Below are 12,350 nucleotides of genomic sequence, written 5' to 3'. Positions count from 1 at the left end.
AACTCTGCTTCTTTCAGCAGCAAATTTTTTAGGTCAGCCTGTAAAATCTTATCCTGCTTTTCAAAGGTACTGTAGATCTTGACTTACAAAAGAAAAGAAAATCCTTCAGGGATTTATTAAGCAAAAAAAAAAATTATGAAAGCATTGCTACTTGATAAGTTTGCTTTGGTGAAGAAACCAGCTTTGAAAAATGAGTTGCCCCTCCTGCCCTTCCCCTCCTTCACCCACCAGTTTTCCAATGTTACCAGCACCCAAACTGTTTTAACACAATTGTTCACAGGGCCACCCTGCAGGCCAGATCACTGAAATGATCTGCAGTAAATATCATCCTTAAAATCACTCTTCAGCCAGACCTGTTAATTGCAATGGTTCACAGGATGACCTTTCAGCCAACAATAACAGCCAAACAGACAGTGAACATAAGCACTGTGACCTGAAGGGGAAAATGTTTCTATTTTTAAAGTTGGCTCTCCTGTGAAACCTATGGGACAGACAACAAATCAATCATACAGCAAAAGGTAAAAGAAGACGCTGACTGGAGACAAAATACGAGCAAGAAGAATCTCAGATGATACTTAGCAAAGAGAATTCCCTCATGGGAAGGAGCTGAGGAAGAACAGGCAAAGATCTGACACTTCATAAGATCCCTGTAACACCAGAGAAGAGTTTAGACTAAAATGTATTGCACATGCATGCAGGAATGGGTACATATATGTAATGTGTTACCCTATAAGAAAATACTCTGTTTTACTCCAAAATAGACTAGTCACAATTAATAACAAATTCTGAGGGATGTAAATTGTTACAGGCCAAAATTTAAAAAAGCCTCAGCTGAGGAAGCGTACTCCCTGGAAACTACAGATTCTCTCCTCAAGCATTTGACATTCCCAGCTGGCTGTGTACAGAAACGATTTTGTAAGCCAAATTCACATGGTGATGAGCTCAAAAGCAGAAAACCTTCTCAGACAACTTACCTCTTTTGCACTTTTAATTTTGGCCAGGAAAGTGTAGAGCTCCATTGTTTCGGCAAACAGAGCCCGACACACTGCTTGATAGTGGTTGGGTGCCTCTGATCGGGTTGGCAGGTGGGCAGCACACAGCTAGGGAGAAAAATAAACAACAGGATCAAAACAATGCCCCATTGCTTTCATTAATGCTACAGAGCATGAGATAACATGGAAGTGAATGCAACCAAATATGAAGGGCACAAGCATCCATGAGATATTTCAGTTTAGCCAGGAATTGGGGTGCATTTTCTAAACCTTCTATTCCTATTTGTTTTATGAAAAGAGTACTATAGGAATGGTAAGGGACTGGTAGACCATGTTCTGGAAAACCAAGACACTGCCTTTTCATAACAAAAAAAAAGAGGGACAACATAATTTGACATAATCGTGAAAACAAGCCACCTCGCAGTAGCAAATTTTGGGAAAGCATACTTAATTCAAACCAGCTTTAACAGAAAGTGTTAAGTATTCCTATGAATGTGGAAGAGAACTGTATCCCTACTAGTTTATGAAAGGATGGAAGGTGAAACAAGAAAAAAGTACAGTGTAATCATCAAGCTGAAACTCTGATCAGACTTATTTCAAGCAGCACAAAGATTTTAAAAACCAGCAAGAGCTATGGAAGCACAGGTTATTGCTTTACCTCAGACATTCATGAACATTTCCAAACACAGGCATAGCTAATGCAAAGGAACCCTATAGCTGTTTCCATATACACTTAACTTGCATAACTCTGAAAGCCTACTCAAATCACTAATACTTATTCACAATTACTAATGAACAGTCAGTCCAGCATTGCTTTTAGAGTAAAACATGCAGCTCCTGTTTCCAACAAGAGGAGTTTCACTGAAACCAGCCTTCACATTTCAAACTGAGAGCCTGAATGGTTTGAGTGACATCCAGATTAATGAATATCATGTTCATGGAAATATCAGCTGAAAACAGACAGAATAACATCTGCAATTTGCTTCCTAAACACTTTTAAATTAAAAATATCCCAAAGCTGAAACTTGAGTACCCATATCAGCAGATCAGTATCATACCAGTATCATACTGGTGTATACGTAAAAATAAAACAAAGTCTTAACCAAGGCCTTAAAATTTGTCTTGTTTCTGTAGTTGTATAGTAATTATTTTTTATATATATAGCTGCATTCAGATCTCGACAACTAAAGCTTGAGACAAAAGCCTCTTTAGCAGAAGAGCCCTTAATTAGCCTAGTGGCATACTTGTCTAAATCTCTCCTGTTATTACAGTGAACGCTGTGGTTACAAGGGGCACGATGCATGTAAAGCTCAGGCTGCTTTTCCATATTGCTTTCCATTTGATTTAAATCCATACTGCCACTAAAAGGTGTGGTCCTGTGGCCTCCAGCTGTACAAATCCATGGATACCCTTATGCTGGCACAGGAGTTCATGCCCTAACTCAGAGAGGATTACGCACCCAGACAAAAATTAACAATGTGAAGGAAGTAGAGTAGGAGACAATTCCTCTTCATGACACGGACAAAGTTACAGAAGTGAAGGCAAAAAGGAGGAAGGAGAACATGCTGCTAGGGTGGGAAAAGGGAGGGAGGGCTGAACAATTGTGTTTGGGTACAGTCAGATTTAGACTGCCTCAATCTCACTGACAAGTTGCTCTCTGAGGCCATAGGCCCCTTGCTATCTTTTATTTCTTCCAATTAGAATAACAATACAGAGCTCAGTGGTCAGATCTGGTCAACTCCTTTGACAAACTTCTACAAGCACAAATTGGACTCCTGCAATATCCTGTTCTGATTATGCACCCCTATGTATTTATCTCCTTTTAGTTATAAAAAAGAATATACACACGGGAAGTTTACATACATGCGTATGTATCTTTTTATTCCTTCCTATATATTTTCCTTCCACATAGGAAATGCAAGGCAGCCATTCAAATTTTATGCTGTTTTACAGTGGATGGCCAAAATTTATTTCTGTATAATCACAAGGACATAGATGACATATGTCTCCCTTTTCCTCCCCATCCCTGCTTTTTTTTCCTTTTTCCTCTTTTTTTCCCCCTCCTTTTTAACAAATTGGATCGTCTCCTTTGCAGATAAAGGGAAGAAAACCAAAACAGATGCACTCCTAATGTGTGCAATAATGATAGCACATACCAAAAAGACAGAATCTACTAAACATTTCCCTTAATGAAAATATTAGATCATTAGACCAGTTCTGATTTGGTTGTGTTCTTTTTTCTCAATAATGAATCATGTTCTTACTTGCCTTACTATGTTTTCATTTTCTGATCATTAATTATAATACAGATAAAAGGGTTTCATTCTAAAATACACTACTTACAAGAATAAAAATAATAGCAACAACAATTTTGAAAAAGGTCACAAAATTAAAGTCTTCATAGCTGAAAATAAAATTTTATTATTATACAGACGGCACACAGTTTTTGAGAATCCTTTTTTTCTTTATTCACAGGCATGTTAATTAGAAACAATTTGCATCAAATATTGAGAAAGTTAATGAAATACAGTGGTGACAAGTTCAAGCAGGGAATAGTTGTAATATTGATTCTATTACTGAACACAAACTAAAGCAAAAAAAAAGCAAAGAAAAAAAAAAGCCTGCTGCTGAACTTAAGTTACAAAAGAAATCACATAAAACCTCACCATTTGCTTTGCAAACACTAGGCTGCAGGTCTTAAAAAACGCCCAGCAGCTCCTATTAACTTTCATGTTCTGAAAAATCAGTCTCTGTGTGCTCTTATATTATGTGAAAATGCATTACATAATAAAACTCCTTCTGGTAATATTAAGTCAAACAACTCAACATGGATTTTTTGGATTAGGGAAGGTAAGCCTGAAGAAAAAGGAAAATGTAAATAGGAGAGGCTGATTTTTTTTTTCCCCCCCCTCATTGTAGTGTATTGTACTTGCACATTGGTTCAGAATGCCTGACAAGCTGTAACTTCTGCATGAAAAAATATCACAAAATCTAGGCAGGCAAAGCAAATCAAGTATGAAATGTCACTTCTAGCCTGAGTTCAGGATATTTAACCACTTTAAAAAATTTAAAATATTTAAGTTTATGGTAGCAGTGTTTGAAAAGCTATGTTACTGTAACACACAATAAAAATCAGTCAGTATGTTTTAATAAGTGAGCTATGAAAGGACAGCCACCTAATAAACTCCTCTTCTTACCATGTCATAGTGGTAGTGGTGCAAAATGGATTAAGATCACATATGCAGTCTTTTCCAGTGATTTTGAGGTTGTATGCTTAATCTGACACTCGTCTTTTCATACCTCATGATAAACTTAAAACTACCCTACAGGGAATGAACTCGAACAGTGTCCAGAGCTCAATACAAGGGCTGTTTGTTCTGCTTCCAAGATGTCTCAAAAAGTATGGCCCAAAACAGATTATGTGGTCTTTGCAAACTGGTGAAATAATAAAAATATTATCTACTACTGAAACATTAACTAGCTCAGTCTGTAAATATTTCCATTTGCAATCATTGTGAAGAGCTGGGATTTCTGAATTTATTTTTTTTTCTAACTGAGCCTATCCAAAACCCCAGCTTGACCCAAAGCATTCAATCTTTGCTTAGATCACTAAGAAGATTAGAGGCTGTTTCCATCCACATTTAGGGTTCACAGGAAAAAAGGCATTATGTAAATATCATAGCCTTGCCAGCTCCTCCAACTTCATCCTCAGTTGACTAGGAAACAGGGTGCACCAAGCCAAAGCAGTGCTAACAGGAATCACAATTTAACCATCTGAAGAGATCAAACAGCATTTCTTGCATTTGTTTGAATATATTCCAGAAAGGCCTCCATAAAGTTACAAAAAATACAACTAAGCTAAGTTTTGCAAAACCATTTTGGCTAGATATATACTTCATCAAAACACCTGGGCTACTGGAATCAAGGTTTCAGAAGACAAAAAGTGTTTCCACTTGTAATTATCTTGGGCAGAGGGCCTGTATGAATGCACCACAAAGAAGAAAAGGATTTCTTTTTCCCATGGGCCACAAAGACAGGCCATTGATATTATGCAAAACATATTACCAGCCTGCAAATGCCAGGCTTGTTAAGTGTTTTGAAAGCCTTGGAGTATTAACAAAGACTTAAAAGATGTACTTTTTCTTAAGCAACAAGAAGAAATTACTTTAGCCAACAGATCACTGAACATGCAAGTGTACTAGGTATTTGCCTCTTCCTTTGCAGTATGGTACTGCAACAGGTTCACAAAACAAAACTCAGCTTCAGATGCCTTTTCAAGTCAAGGCTATTTTCTGAAAGATTTTATCTCCATGAAGATAAACTAGAGTTTATGATTAGGCTTTTGTTTTCATATATATCCTTCTTCATATGAATATGAACTTCAAGGAGCCATATGCCTTACCAGAGAAATCTTACCAAGACAGTACCTGCATATTGTAAAACTCAACCAAGCATGTTGCTTGAATTGCCAGAACGATGTTGAGGGATGGGCTGTTTACAGGAATAAGTGTTTTGTCACGAGTTTGTTTCTGCCTGCTAGGACCAGCCCTGTGCATATACCCACAACTTAGGCCAAGTACAAGTTTTGAGGTGGCTTCCACAACACCTTGGAGCCATTTGGAGCCATGGGAGCTGGGAAGCACTTCAGAGCTGCTCTCTCAGACATTCTAGGCAGAGATTTACCCCTGGCTCTGCTACTTGTAACTGCAGTGGACCAAGGACTGCCTGATCCCTCTGATAAGGATGTTAGGGAAATACTACCGAATAAAGACTGCAGTAAGACAAAAGGGATGGGAGCAGAGTTAGCTATTAATCCACAAACTAAATTAACAGAAAATACAGGAAGTATTCACAGAAAGTTACTCTTCACCTGCAAAAGTTTGGTAACTTTTTAATTGATATTTTAAATTATCTTTTGCAAGTGCCATGGAATAGCCAATTGCTTGACATATGCGCTCCTAGTTAATTTTGCACGCCTCAAGGAAAAGGTAGGTTTTGTGGAAATTGAAGCAAATTGCTAGTGCCAAGCACATCTACCTTGGTATTTAAGTGTTCTCCAACATTCTGGTAAGGCCTTCCCTTGTGCTGGTGTTTGTTGTTTTGATAATCGCTTTAGGGTGGACAAGGGAAGTACTACACAGTTCTCTACTTTCACAGTTTCCAAATTTAATGTTTTAAGTGATCCTCCCCATAAAATGATTTAATAAATAATAAAATTTTTTTACTGATTGTCCTTTCTAGTATAAAACTGCAAATGCAGCAGCAAAGCTATTGCATTTAGCAATAATGGGTATAATTTGAAGAAATAGTGGCCTTGGTTGTTTCTCTCTTTCAGGACTGTGAAAAGGACACAACAAGGAAGCTGCTGAAATTAAAGCCAAAACTGCAAATGGAAATTGGATGATGCAAGGACTGAAAAAACTGCTTTGCATAGGATCTTGATCCTTAAAGAAATGTCCACTTGTCTGTATCAGATAATCGTTATTGTCATCTCTAACTACCCTCTGCTTTGCAAAGTCTAAGGATTAAAGGCTTTGAGCAAATTATTTATATATATGCTGAAATGTCAAACAGGAATGGACTAACAAATGTTTACAAATGCCCTCCTGAGTCAAAACTTAAGTCAGCCTGGAAATAAAATTGAAAGATGCTTGTTATGTGGGTAGACTGTGCTGGAAAATGCTGTTGTGAGGTTTTGTATGCTGTCATTGCTTTAGAAACACAAAGCGAAACACAGGGATCCAAAATGTCGAGGATGAAACTGGTGCACAGTTAAGGACTCCCTTCCACTTTTCCTCCTGAACAGAATATCTGTCCTAACTCTGTTTCCTTCAGGTACCAATTGAATTGAGGTGCTGAGCACTATGACTCATTTTCTTTCTTAAAATCTTAACACTACACTACTATTTGAAGAGTCTTAACTACTTTTCCATGCTATTAGACTGAATTTAAGCAGAATCTTGATAAAGAATCTTGATAAAATTTCAATAGATGGCATCTGCAAGACTAAAACCTCACTGAACTGTCTCACCTATAAACTTGAACCTTACCCAACAACAGACAATTAAAAGTGAAGATAATTTGTAATCTGTTACATTTATATGATACCATCTTTAGGTAAATGAGTCTTACAAATACTTAACATCATTACAAACACTTTTGAAAGTACTTAAAACTTAGACTTGTGTTAGGAAAAGGAAAGCAAATTCCATTATACGTTACTGACTACATCTCAAATTTTAAGCCAAATCCCATATTTTTCATGCTCAGTGAATCCTATTCTCACTCTTTATTAGCTTTCTAAGAATGAAGGAAGACCTTGACTATTTTAAAACAGATTTTAAATGTAAGTCAACCTATGCCTTTTGAGACAATGATTATTTCCACTGGACATTTTGATATTAAGTTTTCAATGACTATTTTTATGTGCTAGTGCAGACTTTTTGACAAAGCTGCATTTGTATAAATTTTCATTTCTGCTTGAAAGCTACGAGGGTATTTTTACCCTCCAAATACAACCCCCCGCATACAGCTGTTTCTGGATTATGTGTTAGGTGTATTGTTACACTGTCTTTGCACAGTGGACTAATAACATCCTGCTTCTCAAAGAGACTTGTTTCAAAAGAGCCAATTAAGTGAAAACCAATTCTGCATTCTCTCTTAGTTTCAGAGAAACTGTGCTCTGTTGTTTCTTAGCAGAATAATGGAGGAATTAATAATATAAATATGCAGTAATCTGAATTTGCTAGTTCTCGTTCTTTGACTATTCAGTGGAACATCAATGGGATTATTCATGGGCAAGGGAGAAAACCTACCATTTATATTTTCCCATTTTTTTTTACATGAAATGTCAATCCCTGCAACATTTAGCAAAACCACTAGGTAGCTTGTCAGCAACAATTGTTTTCTAAAGCTCTCTGCTTCATAAGTAGACAAGGGCTCATTGGGCAGCTCTCATCTGTACCACTCACACATCTGCATTTCATGCCGGAGCAGCAGAGTGAAGGATGAGAAGAAAGCATCTGGGTAAGAAAACCAGCTTCAAAAGCAGAGTAGAGGCGTAGATGGGAAAACATGATAAAACTGGATAATTAAAGGAGAAGGGGAGTGGCTGTGCATATTCACAGGCTACCTGTAGTTATTTAGCTAATAGCCCATTAAGCTGTGGAACCACCCTTCACATTATTAAATAGTTTAGGCCTGAACAACTGCTAGCAAAGAGCTGCACCCCTGTAGTGCCATTTTGTATGTCTGCCATGTTGCTCAGGCCCTCCTTAGGGCTGGAGGGTGCCTTCTGCTACTACAGAATTACTGCTGCTGTCAGGAGAAGAGAGAAGAGTTGGTTTTGTACCAGGATGCTTGGTATACACAGCAATGAGGCAGGATGAAGAATGAGGCAGGATGAGAGAATGAGGCAGGATGGAAGTCCTTCTTTCTTCCCCTCTCCCCAAGACCCCACACAAGCAGATAAAGCACTAATTACACCCAGGCTGCTGCTTGAAGGAAACCAGAGTATCTCAAGAAAAACAATAGAATATAGTGAAGTTTTCAAACAGTTTAAATGAGAAAACAATTTTATCAAAAGGTACCACAAAATGTGGGGGAACGACCCTCAAATCAGAAACCAAATCACACTGACACACTTAGAAAAGTAAGGAGAGAGTAGTGCAGAAGAGAGGCTCTATCTCTCAGCTTTTGAATAATGCCCATCAATCTCATCACTACACAGTTCAGATGCTTGTATACTTTCTAACTGAGAGACAATATATTAATGTTAGGCAGTTTATTCATGAGCCACTTAAAATGCAATTAAAATATATCAACTAAAATAAAAACATGCACTTTCCTTAGCAGCAATTTACAGTTCACATACAAAGCTTCAAAGTGTATGTATGTGTGGGAAGCTTGTTTGTTTTTATGTAAAGTGCAGAAACTTCTCTCAGTGGGCATAATAATAATAATTTGCTTTCATGTTTTGTCCTGAAGCATGACTTTTTTTATTCCTATCCAAAAAACAGATTTCCAGCCACATAACCAAACAGCCAGCATTACTAAGCATAATAAGCTTTTAAACTTCACTCCCTATGAAAAAATCGAGTACCTTCTAACCAGTCTCATTTTGCTTCCATTAGACCTCAATGTGTGGAAAGCTTTTCTACTCCTTCAAGTATGCCTACTCCTTATTTGTAGTACCTTTGTCAGGGAAATCAGGTCTTGGAACCCTGATTACATGAAAAAGGCCTACAGAAAAATTCTTTCTCTTCTTCTTCCAGGCAAGTATGCTTAACACTTTTCTCTTAAAATTTATAGCCACTGAATCAACATTGCAATTGTCTTATCAAGCATACCAGTTACATAAATGTTAAACATGCTATTCTAAGATAGGTATGAACAAAATTATTTAACCAACAATTTATTGATTAAATTGATCGAATAATTTTGATTCAAATACATATCCTTGCTTATTCAGTAAGAATAGATATCCAATAAAGCAGAACTTTAAAGGTGTTATTTTCTCCTCAGTTCTCTCTGTTTGTAGTAGTGATGCCTTTTTTGTCCTTTTCCTTACACACACTTCATTCCTAGAAATTGCCTTGAGTATAGCAATTACTAGAAATTGAATTACCTGGAGCCAATGACTTTGACATACTCCCTGTACATAGGTGGGATTAACCACCTGTAGGGACCTGTAGGGACTGTAAAGCCCTGAATGCTCAGAGGCTCGAGGGAAAGACAACTTTGCTGCTTCACTTTGTCTCCATGTGTTTCTTGCCATTGGCAGCAACAGGAGTAAAAGCACCACTCTGTCAAGTATTCAAGGCCAGTTCCTGTATCCCAAACTGTGCTGAGTCTGCTTTGTGGGGGCTGTAGTTGTGCTGCTGGGGCTCTGTCAAAACCTTGCAGTCCATGCCTGCACATATTCTTTGTCCCTTGTGATATTAGGAATTAGGAATTTTATTTTCGTCACTGAAGGTGAGGCCAATGCAAAGCCCACTGGGCTGGTCAGGAATCTTTTTTGATATGGAAAATTAAAAAAAATCCAGATCAAAGCCATCACTGACCAAATCACATATGATGCTACAGCATATTTTTCCCTGCTCTGTTGGTCCATTTGCACGTCTATCTGCTCAAAAGCTCTTGGTCTCAATATGAACATTTAGGATGGACAGCTGTAGTGAATTATTAAGCATCTTAAAATAATTGGTAGTTTTCTTGAAATCTTAGGTCCTGAATTCATAGGCATATATACAAAATACAATCCTCATTATTTCTAAGTAGGAGACTGTGAAGATTCTAGTACATTTTAAAGGCTGACCTCTTGCTGCAATCTTAAAATATATTAATTTTCTCACGTCATGACTTCTTGGAGGGGAGATCAATGAGTCTTTGCTTCCAAAAGAGATGAACAACACAGACCTCAACATAAGATGGGAACCCAAAGATGGAGAGCAGGAGAGATTGTCTCTTGCTAATAAAGAGGATACAGGAACATTTATTCCTCCTCCTTATGGCTTGGCTGTTCTTTCTAACAATTATTTTGTTTTTTTCAAAATATGCCATTTGTAGAAGTAGCCCAACCCATGCACCTGACTGCAGAACCAAGCACAGTTTGTTATATTTTCAAATAAACCTCCTTGTACTTTCAAATGCTGAGCATTCTTTTGGAAATGAATTTACTTGCAGACTCAGAAAAAGATGCATTGGAAAACATATATATATATATATAGTTTAAAGTATTTGAAGAATCTTTCCAACCCTTATTACCTTGCTTTTAATTTGCATAAAATAATTTTGCACTTTAGGTTATTTCAACCATATAAGATAAGTCTTACCACTCTTATCTGAGAAAGAACCTTGTAGAAACAAGTATGTTCCTTACTAAAAGGGATGTGTCCTTAACAGAGAATAGTTCAGGGAAAAAAAACAGAAAAAAACCCCAACAATAAAAAAACCCCACACACCACAACCCAGCTACCAGCCACCTCTTCATCAATATCTAATTATCTGAAGGGAAAAACAGAAAATGGAGGTAGGCAAACCATTTTTCTAGTTCTCCAGCCAAGTGCTGCATGACTGCTTTGTTTTCAAACACAGCCCTCAAAATAATTAAACTATTTTGTGCCAAGTACTCTAAGGACCTGCACCATGGGTAATTATTTACCTGTTCTCAGTTACACATCATGAAAGATATATCTCTACAAGTCAGGCAGGAACTCCCAGCTCAGTTCTTCAACTTCAAAGCTACCTTTAAAATCCCTGGCATTTGCAGAGGTATCTACTACAAGTTCATAGAAATAGATGCCTTTACATGATAAGTCCATCAATGCCTTCTAAAGCAGAAATATAAAGGGAATTATATCTCTGGAAGGTAATTAATACTGTAGTGACCTCAGTCCATGGAGAGTAAGGTTATCAAAGGGGTGATATCAAGGTATCTACTATCAAGGTAGAGCACTCTCCTCCATGTTCTCAAAGACCAATTGTTACTCTTGGACAACTCTTTTCTACACTAACATTTTGCATGATAAAACCACTTTTGAAGGCTGAAACTCAGAGCAGCTATATTTTTAAAAGCCAGGACTTCACAGTAAAGTACAGTAACTAGAAATGGAGGTATGTACATCTATTTCAAATATTGCTACTTTCAGAAATATGAAAGACAGTTTAACATCAACTTCATATAGAAATTTATAGCAATGGTTAAAGGGACATACCTAAGACATTGGAAAAGTGCCTCAACTGGAGTTAATCAACAGCTCTGAACTGAATTTAGGACATACCATCACATCTATCAAGGGTCTGGTGTGAAACTGATGAGTGTTAAAGCTTACAGATTGTTCTGCCAACAAAGATAACTTAAAACATCACTCTTGTCAAAAAGCACAAAACTGTTTCTAAAGTACTTTTTGCCAGTATCCTTAAGTACACATTAGTGTCCCACAAGAAAGACAGCTTCAAGAAGAATCTGGGGGAGGCAAGGAAGACAAGGGAGGATCAGTTCCCTCAAACTCTGCATGACACCAGCAAGGAGCTGCCAAGAAACCACTCTGCTTGCAGCACCTTCATTAAAAGGCCTAGATAGCTGCCAAATTACCCTCAAAGAGAGGTTATCTTTATCTGCCAGAGTGGTAAAGAAAATTAATAATCCTTTTATTGTGGTAAGCATGTAAGACAAAAGAGGTTTGTGGGGGGTGTCTAGTTATCTTGCTGATTATCTCCCCTCAGCTGCTCGATGCCCTGCACAAGTAATACCTGCCCAGAGATTACAAACCTCCTGAGTTTCACCTTCACAGCAGCAAGTGAACTGAACAACAGAAACACCTGTCCTGTCTTACCTGCTCGCTTGACCACAGAGCC

At 37.6% G+C, this 12,350-nt stretch overlaps 1 protein-coding gene across 3 annotated transcripts in view; it reads right to left on the bottom strand.

Annotated features, from left to right (window-relative positions):
• The window catches only part of SPIRE1 (spire type actin nucleation factor 1), a 128,466-nt gene that overhangs the window by 49,556 nt on the left and 66,560 nt on the right, over nucleotides 1-12,350 (bottom strand). For all 3 annotated transcript variants that reach the window (XM_058830932.1, XM_058830934.1, XM_058830933.1), the window contains exon 4: nucleotides 975-1,100. In XM_058830932.1, the coding sequence (XP_058686915.1) occupies nucleotides 975-1,100 (126 nt within the window). The remainder of the gene's footprint in view (nucleotides 1-974; nucleotides 1,101-12,350) is intronic.

Source organism: Poecile atricapillus, chromosome 2 (genome assembly GCF_030490865.1).
Source record: "Poecile atricapillus isolate bPoeAtr1 chromosome 2, bPoeAtr1.hap1, whole genome shotgun sequence".
Lineage (NCBI taxonomy): Eukaryota > Metazoa > Chordata > Aves > Passeriformes > Paridae > Poecile > Poecile atricapillus.
The sequence above is the reverse complement of the archived record's forward strand: the minus strand, read 5'-3'. Positions and strand labels throughout refer to the sequence as shown.